The sequence below is a fragment of the Schistocerca piceifrons genome, chromosome 8, assembly GCF_021461385.2.
Source record: "Schistocerca piceifrons isolate TAMUIC-IGC-003096 chromosome 8, iqSchPice1.1, whole genome shotgun sequence".
Classification (NCBI taxonomy): domain Eukaryota; kingdom Metazoa; phylum Arthropoda; class Insecta; order Orthoptera; family Acrididae; genus Schistocerca; species Schistocerca piceifrons.
This window is the reverse complement of record NC_060145.1, coordinates 272867631-272884918: the sequence shown is the minus strand read 5'-3', so window position 1 is coordinate 272884918 and position 17288 is coordinate 272867631. Positions and strand designations below refer to the sequence as shown.

Genomic DNA, 17288 nt, shown 5'->3' with positions numbered 1-17288 from the left:
CTTCATGGAGACGGTTGCGAATGGTCCTCGCCGATACCCCAGGAGCAACAGTGTCCCTAATTTGCTGGGAAGTGGCGGTGCGGTCCCCTACGGCACTGCGTAGGATGCTACGGTTTTGGCGTGCATCCGTGCGTCGCTGCGGTCCGGTCCCAGGTCGACGGGCACGTGCACCTTCCGCCGACCACTGGCGACAACATCGATGTACTGTGGAGACCTCACGCCCCACGTGTTGAGCAATTCGGCGGTACGTCCACCCGGCCTCCCGCATGCCCACTATACGCCCTCGCTCAAAGTCCGTCAACTGCACATACGGTTCACGTCCACGCTGTCGCGGCGTGCTACCAGTGTTAAAGACTGCGATGGAGCTCCGTATGCCACGGCAAACTGGCTGACACTGACGGCGGCGGTGCACAAATGCTGCGCAGCTAGCGCCATTCGACGCCCAACACCGCGGTTCCTGGTGTGTCCTCTGTGCCGTGCGTGTGATCATTGCTTGTACAGCCCTCTCGCAGTGTCCGGAGCACGTATGGTGGGTCTGACACACCGGTGTCAATGTGTTCTTTTTTCCATTTCCAGGAGTGTATTTCTGTTTGTGACTGAGGACGGTATGGCGAACAAAACCATATCAATATTTACTGCGCTTGTCCAGACTAATAATTATAGCTAATAGGAGTAGTATGTTTTTAGTCTGGTTAGAAGCTCGAAGTACATGTCACAAGAGCAAGCCATTACTGCTTATTTTCCCCCGGTTAGGTGTTGAAGTATGGAAGCGTGGACCGAAAACGGGTAGTCTATATTGACAGGCGTAGTCCTGTTAGTTATACATAGGGCGCAGAAAACATCAGGTCATAATGTGTGTGGCTTGGTTATGGGAAGACTGATGAAGACAGATGAAAATTCAACGAACACACTGATGAGTGTACATATTAAGGTACCACATATAAAAATAACTGCATCTTGACGTTCTTTAACTGTGAGATGATATGGACACCAACATATTTCATGAACGTAATTTCTTTTGTGAAACGAACCATTTTGTCAATAAAGAACATTTGTCTCATAGTGAAGATGTAATACCATTTATTTTGCACATGAAATACCAAAAATAATGAAAACTGGAACAATGACTCAACTGAAATAAAATCAACTGGCTTTCCATTACAGGTGCGAATCAACTTCTCTTTTTTCTTTTAATAGTTTCTATGATGAAATTCTGTGCTAGTTGCGAATGAATATACCTGGATGCTTAAACAACATGTCGTAATTTTGTAGAGGGAAGGCAATTTGACACGGAAGGTTGTCTGGGAACGACGTACAGAGAAGACTGAACATTAACGATCGTTACCTATTTACAAAAACAATACTAGAAAAATTAAGAAAGCACACAGCGCTTATTGTGTCATAATACCACTGCAGAGACATCTTTCGTTTGCGTAAATAGTACGTATAGGACTTTATTGAATAAGTCAAACAATTTGCCCGCGAAAGGCAAAGGTCCCGAGTTCGAGTCTCGATCCGGCACACAGTTTTAATCTGCCAGGAAGTTTCATATCAGCGCACACTCCGCTGCAGAGTGAAAATCTCATTCTGGATTTTCGATGTTACTGCTGTTGATACTTTGCCTCATGCTTCCGGAAGTGGCTTCATCGTATCGCTTTTATTTGCAAGATGATTGTTGTTAGTGTGGTATTGTAAGATGTTTCATAAGTTTTCAACATAATTTGGAGACTAGGGTGTCTTCAAGCTCTTGCAGTGTAGTACAATACTAGAATACACCACAATACGATGTGTGGCATACCTAGTTTTTTCATACTGGCGCGCGTTTGTCTTCAATATATCAGCACTTTATGTCGGCCATTATTACCACAGTGCAATCCAGGTTTCAAGTCCCAGTCCAATTTATTAAGCACCCGAAAACAAGCACTAATTTACCTCCGTACTTTACAGCTAGAATTACAGCTGCGTACGTGTTCTGGCTGCTGTTTACAGCTTAACTTGGACTGAAAGTCTGCTTTTCTTCACATTAGCAAACATTGCCAATGGTGCAAGAAGGAACAAGTGACATATGAAAGTTGTGGACTGACCAGGGATTAAACATAAGATATTTGGATCTCCAGTCTATCAATTTATTGTACAGCTATTTTCCTCCGTCGAGCCAATTTTTCATTAGATGCTCAGTAGATATATTCTTATTTATTTTAACTGGCCTCTCTGGTAGCAGAACCATAAGTGTACTGTTAATCCTTGCAATTGTTTTTACTAGTCATCCTTTGGCGACAGAAAGGGCATCAAGTCTCTCTCTCCCACTGACATTGCCAAAAGCAGAATAATACGTAGACTCCACAAAGACAGGAGAACAGACGAGGAAAAAGAAGTTCAGCTTCGATCGCTTGACGATTAGTGCAAAAGATGCAATATTTCTGCTGTGTCATTCCAAAAATTACCTATAACCGAATGTTGACAGGATGATAAAAAGTGGTTTCAGCTTTATTTCAATTACGTTTTCCCCATATATTCAACTGTCATTCAAAAGGACATCGCGAGAGATACAACATAAACTAATAAATTAGGTCTTATATTAGCCAAAACTTAAAACAGGTGTAATTCGTAAAATCAAGTGTATACAATACTGACGCCTTTGGAACCAATCTGACATCGTTCAGACACAGGATGGCAAATAAATATTACTCATGAATAAAGCATGTGCATAGTAAATATAAACTGATGTTAAAATGTGGCATGGCACCCATAACTTTGCCTAAGTCGAAATTAATGTACTTCATATCTTAAGTGTTGCACTAGAAATTACGTTGCCAGTCAATGTAATAGAGAAACGGTCTGCAAATGCGATAAATGTTTCCTCCATAAGTACTTAATTATCAAGTGTTCGAGAAAATTATCTTAACTTCTCGAATGAGAAGTACTGGCAGAAGTACAGCTGTGAGGACCGGGCGTGAGTCGTGCTTGGGTAGCTCAGTTGGTAGAGCACTTGCCCGCGAAAGACAAAGGTCCGGCACACAGTTGTAATCTGCCAGGAAGTTTCATCTTAACTTCTATTTTGACAAAAAATTTACATGCACAAGATGACAGATTTTGGAAATGGTGTTGTCTTGTCTTCACCAAGTAAGTTACGCGCCCAACATAAAGGCTGGTAGGAAGCGAGCCCCGTGTTACTGATTAGTATTCTCGCTGTATTTAGGTAGCGTGTTTGTACGCTTGGAACTAGTAGGCGTGTCACAGGGCGATTAATTGTATAACAAACATAATGTGGAAAACGCAATGACAATTCATTAATAATCTTTTATTAAAAATAGGTACAGATCCTTGTGTGTTGAACAGACGTAATAGTGTATTAACGGTTCTGAACTCTGATCTAACCTGAACGTGAATGTTCGCCAGCTGATCTAATAGTTGTTGAGTCTGGACTGCTGTAAGACAGTTTGTATTTCAGGCTTGAATAACGATGAATACTATGAGACTCGTTGTTGACTGTCCGAAAATCACTCATTGATAGCTACTGGGCTACAATTGCGCCGACTGTAGATTAATATTCAGCAACAGCTGATCTGCGACAAATGGCGAAGTGACGCTCTGTGTCTGTTTTTATCCGTGAACAGCGGAACAATGACGTAGCCAGGGGGGGGGGGGCAGTGTCCAGGGGGCTGGACACACTCCCCCCTTTCACACTCTATCACATAAATGGAATTACACACAACCTAGCTTTGTATAGCGAAGTTGAAAGGTACTTAATTTTCAGTCATACGATGAAAAATAGATACACACTTTCATTAGTCAACAAGGCCATCGATAGATTTAAATTACCGATAGATCGATACCACTATAAGCTATCGCCCATCCATAATCCAACCAAAAGACCAACTGCTGCCGTACTTGAGCTCAGTTATTTTGTTTTGTTAATCAGTTCAGTTCTTACTTGCAGTTTAGTTTAATATAAGTGCTGCCGTTTATTACTTTTGTGCTGTGTGCTGTTGTGATGGTTTTTAATTACAGGTAAGATTTCTAACAATACGGAAGAGGAAAACCAATTTTGATTCGTCGACTAGTGTTATTGTAGTTAAAAATATATACTCGCTACACCAATAGCCTACCCGCCTCTCTATAGCAGTTTAACATTTGCACTGGAGACTGATGGAGCTTTGTGGATGCAATATTTCAGAATTTCAGAAGGCAGCGGAGCGGTAAGCATGACTACAGGTGACATTAAATAAAAATTAGTGAGCAAAAGCGCACTTGGATTTGCCTGTAACACCCGAATGTCGCGTCTACCAAGAAAAATGTCGCTCAAAATTCAGCCTTTGTTAGCCTAAACGGCAAAATATGGCCCAATCTAGTCATCCTGGTGGTACTCAATTATGAAAACCAGTCCTGGTATGGATCGAAGGGGAGGGGTTTGTGGAAAGCGGAAACGGTGCGCGATGACGGCACATTCTGTGATTCATTCGTTTCTAAAAGATTTTTTTCAACGGACTGCTTCAGTTTGTCCGAGTCGATCGCGCCCTGCATTAGCGGCTTCGCCACTCCCTCACCTTTCGTCCATAATCTATTTACGCTTTTGTGACACAGTAACAGCTGTAGCGTTTTCAGATATTCTATGATTTTCTTGAAGTTGTAATGTTTTTAAGTTTTACGATCAATCATACGAAAAATATATTTTTCGTTTCTTTTGTACCAGTAATTTATTTGGGGAATAGTTATTTATTTCTCGGGTAGACAGTATTAACTACGGATAAAGATAACTCAAATGTGGACTCTTCAAGTTTTGCCTGCAAAAAAGACGTTCTAGTGTGAAATGTCTTATTCGTATTATCCTTGGAACGGAAGTCCAACCGTAACAACTTTAATGTATTTTTAAATAAACCTCATATAAGCGATAACGTCTGTTATATATTACAGCGGATTTCATTAGCAAACACTGTATAGCCATATCATTGTGGATAAGCACCGACACATTTGTAACGTCACATACATTACAAATCTAGTTGAAATAAATGCGTGAATTACTGTTAAGATCCAAAAACTGTGGCTCATAACATCTGGTGTTCTATTTTATGCATAGATTTGGTTATTATAAGTTTCAAGTTTAACGCTGAAATGATAATTTAAAAAGAAGTTCTTGGTCACTATGAAACTGAAGAATTTTAATGAAATGAAAGATAGCTGATTTGAAACTGAATGGAGGAACTTGGGATGCTTTGATGTGCTGATAGAATTCTGACTTGATTTCACATAAGTCGGAAATTCACATACGAGATTGTAGGATGCTACCAGTTGCCATCCACCTTTTCAACGTACAGGTGTTCTTCGGACCTTGGTTAAACGAGCTATGCTGTCTCGGATGGTGAAAATTTACCACAGCAGCTGCAACATCTTGAGGACGTCTTCAATAATCACGGCTATACGGACCGACAATTTCGACGTGCTTTTGAGTTTGGTCCTCTACCTGAACCTTCTGAAGACACCATTAGGTCTTTGGCTTTTCTTCCGTATGCTGGGAACGTGTCCGCCAAGATAGGTAGACTTTTGAAGAAATTTGAGATCATATATCAGATGGGTTTTTCGTCCGCCAGCTAAGATTCGAGCACTTCTTGGCTCTGTAAAAAGATGGTTTAGGTTTGAGGAAGTCTGGCGTTTACAAAATACCGTGTGAGTGCGGGAAAATTTACATTACCCAAACTATTTGTACCGTCAACGACAGGTGTATTGAACATCATCGCCATACGCGATTATTACAACCAGATAAATCTGCGGTGGCTGAGCATTGCCTTACAGAGGGACACAGGATGCTATACAATGAGACGCAAGTAGTTGCAAATGCTTCGCGATACTGGGATTGTGTTTTAAAAGAATCTGTCGAAATCAGACTAACAGATAATGTCATTAATCGTGATAATGGATACCCGCTAAGTAAAACGTGGAATCTTGTTTTATCAGACATGAAGAACAAATCTGAATCGGCCGGCTATGAATAATCATTTGTAACGATATATCGTTTTCAACAGTATTCACCACCGGAGGCGCTGCAACTCTTTTTTCACCAGGGGACAGCAGGAGTCATAGAGCGCGTGCGCACTGTATCTAGCGCATGTGCTGTTGTACTTCCGATGCATATAAAGGTGCAGTCATTTGCGAGTGGAACCAGTTATCGGCGAAGTATTTCAGTATGCTGCAGATATGACGAGTCCCTGCTTCACTCACTGGTTATGATTCATGACATAATGTCTATAATCTGAAATCGGTAAATAATTCTTCATCGCCAACAGATCGACCGAAACTTTTTGCCCATCTACAACATGGTGGACGGTGCAACGCACAGGAACCAGCAGGCAAGCAGAAGTTTTAGTCTCAGAGATCATACATCTGCATCCAGGCACAACAGAGATCAATGCACAAGACCACTGCTTATCCGAATGTGCTGCATGAGTATCGATACATATACATGCAGCTATAGGAAAGAACTCAGGAAAAAATACAAAAAAATAAATAAATATCTGTGACGAGAGAGGTATATCAGAGTGTGACAAGTGAATTCAGAGTCTCGGTACTGTACTTCCTAGCACAAATTCTCACATTTGTGTTTTCTTTGTTACAGATCGACTCGGTGGACGTGTACGCGGCCTCTGTACTGGGCTACCTGTTCTACACCCTGGGGCAGGTCTTCCTCTTCTGCGTCTTTGGAAACAGGCTCATTGAAGAGGTGAGCTGCTACTCAATAGCTACAGGCAAAATGGTGACCACCTTTTTTATGGCATTATGTTTGTGGCAATCTCTGTCACTCTGAACTTCAAATAGTCTTTTTCCAAGAAGATTCAACACAGAATAAATATTTCATAATTGAGGACGTCGAGACCACTTTAAACACAATAAAAGAAACACTCATTGTGGGTCACTTTTTATGTATTTTTTGTTTACCGTTTTCCTCTCTTGCCACAAGTCATTTTCATATCTAAATCGAATAACTGAGAACAAATGGATGTAATAGTACAAAGCTGATTGTAATATGATTAAAATACGTTCAGTGAGAGTATACAAACGAAAATGAAACATCAGAGTAATTCATACCTAATTACTGCCAGTCGCTGTTAAAATTAGATAACTTGTACAAACAGAACTATTAGGAAAGTTACTCATATTGTCACTCGGCTGTAAACGTACTCCTGCATTCCCATATACAACCACACAATCTCGGACTTGAACACAAACAGGGAGGTCCTCCACGAAGCCTACCTGGGATGGTGTCTGGATGCCCTGGAGCAATTTGAAATATGTTTTGCGAAAAGAAAAGAACTACGAGGGCTATTCGGAAAGTGAGGAACGATCGTTCGCAAACTGGAAACCACTGTGAAAATCCGACGAGGCTTTTCACAGACGTTTTGGGCAGTGTCTCTAGTATCCCCGTCGATCGCACCAAGATGCTCTTCTCAGTTGTGAGCGGAGTGCACTGTGAGCGAATAAAGATGCCTAGAACAACAATGTCTCCCGCCAAGTAGAAGGGTTGGCTGAGAGGCTTCGCCTTAATGAATGCAGCCCACCTAAAACAACTGCCACGCACTTCCTTCTTCATGGAAATTCTCAGGAGCACTCTTCAGGGGCAGTGAAGACGCTCTTGTAGCCTTTTCTATGGGAAGTGTACGATCACCCACAACAGAGGCCTAATTGGCTCGTCCCGAGTATCATCTCTGTTCACGTGAAACGCTGGATACGAAGACAACACTTGGGTGCAAGCGGAGGGAACTATCGGAAAGCACAGGCGGCTGCCTTTTATGACGATGGTGTTGGAAATTTGTTATAACGCTCCGACAAATGTCTAAGCCGGAGCGGCGACTACGTAGCGAAGTACCTGGAAAGTGTAGCTAAATGAGCAAAGAAAATAGTTTTGATTTTCACTGTGGTTTCCATTTCGCGACCGATCGTGCCTTACTTTCAAAACAACCCCCGTAGATAAAATTTTGAATAACGAGAAACAATTTTTACGGTAAGTCTACTCAAAATGTACTGATGAATCAAAACATTATGAATACTTGTTTTGTAGCATGTTGGTGCAGCTTTGTAATGAATACGTGATTCTGCATGACATGGCTTAAGGTCTTCGGTAGGTTTCCAGATGTATGTGGCACCAGATGTCTCAGCAAAAGTCACGTAATTCCTGTAAGTTAGGGACCGTTGACTTGGGGAAGTGACTCGCAGTAGCATCCCGGATGTGTTCCAGCTGGTTCAGATCAGGCGATTTTGCTGGCCAAGACATCAGCGTAAGCTCTTTGCCATGCTCCTAAAACAACCGTTGCACGGTGCTGGCATTGTGATAGGGACAACTGTCCTGCTGGAATATGCCATCGCCGTCGGGGAAGACATGAACGATGAAGTGATGCAGGTGGACCGCAATATTGTTCAGGTACTTCAAAGATGTCATGGCGCGTCTGATTACCACCGCAAGCCACACGGATATCCAAGTGAATGTTTCCTATAGCATAGTCCCCCACTGGCTGGCATCCGTGGCGCTATGCATTTTTCGGGCAGCCGTTCACGTGGATAATGGCGTATGTGGACGCGACCATCTACTTGGTTTAACAAGAAAAGTCAGTCATCGAAAGACGAAGATCGTGTGTCCATTGCGAACGTATCTGGCAAAGTATTTTGGTCAATATAGAAATATGTATGTGTCGGTTGCTGCGGAGTCCCATGTTTAATAATATGCAGTGAACAGTGTGCTCTAAAACAAGTCTCCACCAGCACTGTATTCGTTTGTCAGATATTCCGACTATCGCCACTTTACAGAGCGGGCAACCATCTGTGGTAAGGCGTGGACGTCCAACATTTCATCGCCTACTCGCACTTCAAAGATGCCCACGACAGTAGTACACGAAAACCTGACCAGATTCTCTTTCTGCGAGATGCTCATTCCTAGATGCCGAGCCATAGAATCTACCATTAGTCAAACTCGAGTATGGCAGCGGATTTCCACATTTGCGTCCAGTATCGTCGGTTATTCAATATTCGCGTCTGTTTCGCCTATATACTGTATTTACCGTGTCACGCGGTCGCAACGCCACCAGGCAGCATTCAATGTCGTCAGAGGCATTGCCCAGTGTTTTCGCACATACACGTATAAGATTTCGTGCTTTGCTAAATCTAGGGTGCTTGATGACTACCTATTTCGTAATTGTGAATACGCCTAGTTGATATACCTTCCATATGACCTGCTAGGTGCAGCGTACTCACTTGAAGACACACCAATTACCACACTAGACGATCGACCTATTGCAGGTGATATCCTTTTGCGAGATACTTCATTTGCTCTCTTGTTGTTGTTGTTGTGGTCTTCAGTCTTGAGACTGGTTTGATGCAGCTCTCCATGCTATTCTATCCTGTGCAAGCTGCTTCATCTCCCAGTACGTACTGAGCCTACATCCTTCTGAATCTGCTTAGTGTATTCATCTCTTGGTCTCCCTCTATGATTTTTACCCTCCACGCTGCCCTCCAATACTAAATTGGTGATCCCTTGATGCCTCAGAATATGTCCTACCAACCGATCCCTTCTTCTAGTCCACTTGTGCCACAAATTCCTCTTCTCCCCAATTCTATTCAATACTTCCTCATTAGTTATGTGACCTACCTATCTAATCTTCAGCATTCTTCTGTAGCACCACATTTCGAAAGCTTCTATTCTCTTCTTGTCCAAACTATTTATCGTCCATGTTTCAGTTCCATACATGGCTACACTCCATACAAATACTTTCAGAAACGACTTCCTGACACTTAAATCTATACTCGATGTTAACAAATTTCTCTTCTTCAGAAACGCTTTCCTTGCCATTGCCAGTCTACATTTGATATCCTCTCTACTTCGACCATCATCAGTTATTTTGCTCCCCAAATAGCAAAACTCCTTCACTACTTTAAGTGTCTCATTTCCTAATCTAATTCCCTCAGTATCACCCGATTTAATTCGACTACATTCCATTATGCTCGTTTTGCTTTTGTTGATGTTCATCTTATACCCTTCTTTCAAGACACTGTCCATTCCGTTCAACTGCTCTTCCAAGTCCTTTGCTGTCTCTGACAGAATTACAATGTCATCGGCGAACCTCAAAGTTTTTATTTCTTCTCCATCGATTTTAATACCTACTCCTAATTTTTCTTTTGTCTCTTTTACTGCTTGCTCAATATACAGATTGAATAACATGGGAGAGAGGCTACAAACCTGTCTCAATCCCTTCCCAACCACTGCTTCTCTTTCATGCCCCTCGGCTCTTACAACTGCGATCTGGTTTCTGTACCAATTGTAAATAGCCCTTCGCTCCCTGTATCTTGCCCCTGCCATCTTCAGTGTTTGAAAGAGAGTATTCCAGTCAACATTGTCGAAAGCTTTCTCTAAGTTTACAAATGCTATAAACTTAGGTTTGCCTTTTCTTAATCTAGCTTCTAAGATAAGTCGTAGGGTCAGTATCGCCTCACGTGTTCCAATATTTCTACGAAATCCAAACTGATCTTCGCCGAGGTCGGCTTCTACCAGTTTTTCCATTCGTCTGTTAAGAATTCGCGTTAGTATTTTGCAGCCGTGAGTTATTAAACTGATAGTTCGGTAATTTTCACATCTGTCAATACCTGCTTTCTTTGGGATTGCAATTATTATATTCTTCTTGAATTCTGAGGGTATTTCTCCTGTGTCATACATTTTGTTCATCAGATGGTAGAGTTTTGTCAGGACTGGCTCTCCCAAGGCTACCAGTAGTTCTAATGGAATATTGTCTACTCCTGGGGCCTTGTTTCGACTTCATATTCATCTACACCCTCTTACATTTCCATAATATTGCCCTGAAGTACATCGCCCATGTATAGACACTCTATATACTCCTTCCACCTTTCTGTTTTCCCTTCTTTGCCTAGAACTGGGTTTCTCTCTGCTCTCTTAGAAACAGGTATATTTTCAATATTTTCGTAGTAAGTAATATAACACTAATTGTAATATCCTATGCATATTATCTGATCAAAACCATCCTGACGCCTATTAGTAGACATTAATGTGAAGTGTGTCTACCCTTCACCTATCTGACGGCTTGAACTCTGCTAGAAACATTTTCATTGAGGTATCTGAATTTCTGTGAAAGAATAGCAGCACACTCTTCCTCAAGTGCCGAAACCAGAGGAAGTTATGATATGGGACGCTCAGATCTGGAGCTAATTCGACGTTTTAACAGTCTAACTCATCCTAAAGGTGTTCCATTGGATTCAGGTTGGGATTGTGGCCTGACGCAGTCACCCATTGTCCAGTGGTATTGCTCTTTGGACCATCTCAAAATTAAAACAACAATTACACTATTATGTGCGTCTTCCCCCCCCCCCCCCTCACCCCCCGCTGCCACGGAACACGCTTTATATGCCCTCCGCTGCTAGTGCACCAACCTGCCACCTGCCGTCTGCGAGTTCTTATTGCACGTTGATGTCGATTAGTGTGACTGGACCGCCCTCGTAGTTCAGTGAACACAAATTACGTGATTTTAACTGAAGCTTTGCCCTGATGCCGATCTGCGATTCGCAGTAATCACGTATGTCTAGCTCTGAAGTTTTGTTATTATTTGTATACTGCCACTGCATGTGTTACTATGGCACATTGCAGTCAGCTTTGTGTTATCTCCTCTGTTACTAGATTCGGATCTGAAGATGACCGCGCGGCTACCCTGCGCAGCGTGTGCGCATATTACACAGGCGTTCAAGAAGGGAATTAGTTGAGTTGTAATTGAATTTTCGTTACTGAATTCCACAGTTGATTCGTTTCAATCAATAACACTGTTTAGGAGTTTCATTGCCAAAGTTACCCCTACGGAGACTGACGTAATGGCTTTGAGTGTTCAGTGAGACATAGTAATTGTTTTCTTCTTGCAATTGCCAATGATGAGCCATCATACCTTTAAACAAACGAGCGTGCACTGCTTCTCGTCTTTTCGATTCCCTTTCGTTCCCTAAAACTTAGTTCTTTTGCCGGAAAAATGGATCTCTTCATGAATTTCCCCCACATATCAACAGATACTCCAATATTTGATCAATATTTTCCAGTATTCTTTTCAAGCAATACGGCAGAGTCTGAAAATCATTACTTAATTCCGGCCAGTACATTATTTGAAGCCTGGAATCCCGCTGAAATCGGTCCGAGGGATACTTTCAGCAGACGTACGACACTACCTGCTCCAGTCGAACGAAAGCATCCGATAACTTCAGCAGACCAGTATTGCAGCTACATCAGCCTGTGTGCTGCGGTAAATAGAGGACGATATGCTGCGACGAATACATGCCACTTCAATACCGTTAGTGTCGCTTTTATTGTATTCGTATATAGTGCGCGGAAACAATATCTGTTTGTGCGTCCACATGAGCTTGAATTTATTTAACATTATTGATAAGTTACGTGTAAGATTTGGTAATACGTTTAATGACTCATATGAGAACATGGTGTGTTTAAAAATACAAACAGCTTCAAGAAACTCGTCAATCGATGCGCCGCTGTGCACTGCTTTCTAGATCACGTAAACGATTAGAGTAAGTTTGCGTTTGACTGGATTTTATGATGGTCAAATTCTAGAATATTTGCGGTACCCAGTACTGAATTTAATGATCTGCCACTTCTAAGGAAACTAGTATTTTTACAGGTTGCTATCCTTTAGTGTGAATATTGAGTTAGGCAGCCCACTGATTAAGACATTAGACATGTATCTGAGTTCAGACCCCAGTTAGGTCATCCAAGTTCAGGATTTTTATAAATCTTAAATGAGAATGCAAAGTTGAAAAGAAAACAGCCTATACTCCGCCCCACCCCTGCCCATTTGTAGCTTGTGCTTCATCCTTAACGATCTCGTCCTCGACGGGACGTCAAACCCTGATCTTCGTTCTTATGAGCTTGAATCGCAGCACCAGTGGACACCGTTGGGACCAGAGTACTTGAGCTAAACACGTTCTTTTGCAGTTGCTGAGGTGACGCTTCCTTCTGCCTTGTTGCAGAGTTCCTCGGTGATGGAGGCGGCGTACAGCTGCCACTGGTACGACGGCTCGGAGGAGGCCAAGACGTTCGTGCAGATCGTGTGCCAGCAGTGTCAAAAGTCGCTCATGATCTCCGGCGCCAAGTTCTTCACCGTCTCGCTCGATCTCTTCGCTTCGGTAACCTGTTCTATTTCTCTTGCTTCATCCCAGTAGAGCAATTTCTATTAGAGAAATTTTCATGCAGTATGTTATACGAGGAGGATAATCAGTGAAATGTACAGGGTAGGGCAAATAAAAGTGGCTCGGAGAACAGAGTTCTAGGGTATAAAGAAATACAGCAGAGGAAAGGAAATACAGTACTAACATGACTATAGCACATGCTGAAAGTGATCACAATTCATCTCTTGTCACTTTTGAACCCTGTTCAGCAAGTTGCTGGGGACGATAGAAGCTGGTCTGTTGAAATTGCTGCAGTCTCATCCGAAATGTTCTTCTGCAGTTCTTGAAGACTATGAGGGCTGTTGCGATAGACTTAATGGATCCCCACACAAAGTAATCGCACACTGACAGATCGGGTGAACTGTGTGGCCAGCTACGGTCGCGACCACACTGATCCCTGATAATAACTCTGTCAGGCGCGAGAATTGTGTAACAGTGCTCCAAGGTTTAGCCTGCTGTATGGGCAGTTGCTCCATCCTTTTGGGGTGCGGTTATATGCATGGATTCAGGTACAACCGTATCAACTCGTCTGAGCCACTTTTATTTGCCCATCTTGTACAAGGTTACAAATTTAACATATTTGGGTGACTACACAGTCTAGAATAGTTGGCACGAAGAATGAGTAATGCCTCCACTCTCAAAAAATTCGTGATTTATAAAGTCAGGGGCTTTTGAAGTCATAACTGCTAGGAGATCCGTTACATCCACTACGTTTTAATTTAACTTCAGAAAAGGAACATAGAAAAAACAAAACATTGAGCCTAGCTGGAATAATACTGGATAACAACGAAATAAATCTACTTGCATATGCAGACGAGGTTGTTCTAATAAGCGACGGGAAAGGGAAGTTGCAGCTCATGAGACGTTGTTGCTGATATATTTCAAGGAAAACAAGGTCACAAATTAACAAGGAGAAACAAAGTACACGATCATGATTAGGGCAACCAACTATGATACCCCATTGACAGTTGATGACTTCACTTGTAAAAGAGTAGCCTTATTTAAATATTTGGGAACTATCGTAAGTGAACGGAATAGAATGGAAATTGAGATAAAGGCAAGGACCGCAGTGTAAAACAAAGCATATTTTGAGTAATGGAACGTCCTGTGAAGTACAACAGCATCGAGAAGTATTAAAATCAGACTGTAGCAGTGTGTAATTCTACCGCTAGGTGTACACGGGTCTCAGTCATTTACATTATGCAGAGCAGATGACCAAAAACTGTTGGCATTAGAAAGAAACATATTAAGGAAAATATTTTGGCGCAAGAGGCACCACCAATTCAGAGAAATGAAGGATACTAAAAAGCCAGGAACTGATATGTTGATACTGGCAAAGGTGTGAAGAAAAGAGTATTGATTTGGGGAGGACACCTAACTGATATGGAAGGGGAAATAATTCCCCACTATTATTTTCAGAATTCGTAGAGGGCGGAAGGGGAGAGGAAGTCCACAGATAAGATGGAAGAATGATATCAATAATGGTACTGAGGCGAAGCGCCTGTGAAAAAGAGAATGAGCCAGGAAAGGAAATTATTGCTACAGGAATGTACAGAACGCTTTCGGATTTGGAGACCAAAGTAGAAACAAGAAGAAAAAGAAGAGTTAAATCACACGACGCATTTCTGATCCTGTACGTCCATCAACAGGAGCAAATCGTTTAATACATTATTTACGCCTGCTCTTTATGGAGGTGGCGTAGTATTTACGTTCCAGTTGTGAGAAGGTTAGACGTTACACTTTCAAATTTGTGAATGAAACAACGGAAAATAAGACGAAAAACAGTGAAACACTTACCAAAACATCAAGAAAACATTTTTAGCCCGGTATGTCAGCAAGCACTGGTGTATCCATTCTGCAATTGCACATCACATCAGTCAAGGTGCACACTTGTTTATATACGTCAAAGCACTTCACAGATACGGTATAATATGAGACGACTAAAGTTGAAGTTTATTATGTAGTGTCATATGACAGAGTTATAAAATAATTTGACATATGTAGGGTACTACATTTAAAATGAGTCATATTTATTTAGATAATTTTAAAGAATTAGAGAGGAAGAAGGGTATTCTGTTGAAAATGGAGAAATGGGTAGATATTCTGGCAAATTCCATGCCAGGTAGGGGGATTAGGCTAAAATTTCCTTGGGATAAGATGTGTGCAGTGTGTAGACGTAAAGTTACAGGAATATATTACAATGAAATGAATACCCCTAGCTGCATACAGGCGTTGATATAGGTTAACGGGGACACTTGAAAATGTCTGCCCCGACCGGGACTCGAACCCGGGATCTCCTGCTTACAGGAATATGTTGTTACAATCACGGGCGAGTAAAAGGGTTGATAACGCGAGATGGAACGATAGGATGGTTGCTGTCAAGTTTGTAATAGATGTAAGAAGCTCTAAGGTGTTCAGCATGGGAAAGGAGATGGGGAAATTACATGATCTTAATGGGGAATGGTAGACTGTTACGGAAGGCGAGATGAAATGCGTGGTGTTCAAGGATTTCGATGCAGCAGTAAAGTTTTGGTAGAATGGAAATCCGCACTGGTATCTGAAAGGATTGTTTAGAGAAGGCACTGAAGGTGTGGATGCAATTCCCGTGTTGTGTCGCTTAGTAATTTTAATTTAATTAAGGGGTTTTTGTTGGAAGGTTAGTAAGTGCTGTTTCCACGTCAGTTTATTGTCGGAGTGTTTTTGGTATTTTTGTGTGTTAGTTAATCCGATAGGACGTTTGTAGTTGGTGAGGTAGAAGTGCAGGGGAGGGGGGGCAAAGCTGCGGGTAGCTTCCTTTATGAGTATTGCCTACTTTTGGAAAGGTTGATTTTTAGACGGCATGGAAGGCGGCGTCGTCGACGTTCAGGGAATTAGTGCTGTTTATACACTCCTGGAAATGGAAAAAAGAACACATTGACACCGGCGTGTCAGACCCACCATACTTGCTCCGGACACTGCGAGAGGGCTGTACAAGCAATGATCACACGCACGGCACAGCGGACACACCAGGAACCGCGGTGTTGGCCGTCGAATGGCGCTAGCTGCGCAGCATTTGTGCACCGCCGCCGTCAGTGTCAGCCAGTTTGCCGTGGCATACGGAGCTCCATCGCAGTCTTTAACACTGGTAGCATGCCGCGGCAGCGTGGACGTGAACCGTATGTGCAGTTGACGGACTTTGAGCGAGGGCGTATAGTGGGCATGCGGGAGGCCGGGTGGACGTACCGCCGAATTGCTCAACACGTGGGGCGTGAGGTCTCCACAGTTCATCGATGTTGTCGCCAGTGGTCGGCGGAAGGTGCACGTGCCCGTCGACCTGGGACCGGACCGCAGCGACGCACGGATGCACGCCAAAACCGTAGCATCCTACGCAGTGCCGTAGGGGACCGCACCGCCACTTCCCAGCAAATTAGGGACAATGTTGCTCCTGGGGTATCGGCGAGGACCATTCGCAACCGTCTCCATGAAGCTGGGCTACGGTCCCGCACACCGTTAGGCCGTCTTCCGCTCACGCCCCAACATCGTGCAGCCCGCCTCCAGTGGTGTCGCGACAGGTGTGAATGGAGGGACGAATGGAGACGTGTCGTCTTCAGCGATGAGAGTCGCTTCTGCCTTGGTGCCAATGATGGTCGTATGCGTGTTTGGCGCCGTGCAGGTGAGCGCCACAATCAGGACTGCATACGACCGAGGCACACAGGGCCAACACCCGGCATCATGGTGTGGGGAGCGATCTCCTACACTGGCCGTACACCACTGGTGATCGTCGAGGGGACACTGAATAGTGCACGGTACATCCAAACCGTCAGCGAACCCATCGTTCTACCATTCCTAGACCGGCAAGGGAACTTGCTGTTCCAAAAGGACAATGCACGTCCGCATGTATCCCGTGCCACTCAACGTGCTCTAGAAGGTGTAAGTCAACTACCCTGGCCAGCAAGATCTCCGGATCTGTCCCCCATTGAGCATGTTTGGGACTGGATGAAGCGTCGTCTCACGCGGTCTGCACGTCCAGCACGAACGCTGGTCCAACTGAGGCGCCAGGTGGAAATGGCATGGCAAGCCGTTCCACATGACTACATCCA

At 43.2% G+C, this 17288-nt stretch overlaps 1 protein-coding gene across 1 annotated transcript in view; it reads left to right on the top strand.

Moving 5' to 3' along the window:
- LOC124711998 (odorant receptor coreceptor) overlaps positions 1 to 17288 on the top strand; it is a 337140-nt gene that overhangs the window by 319135 nt on the left and 717 nt on the right. Inside the window, exons 7-8 of the mRNA XM_047242283.1 lie at positions 6611 to 6715; positions 13012 to 13167. Coding sequence (XP_047098239.1) covers positions 6611 to 6715; positions 13012 to 13167 — 261 coding nt within the window. The remainder of the gene's footprint in view (positions 1 to 6610; positions 6716 to 13011; positions 13168 to 17288) is intronic.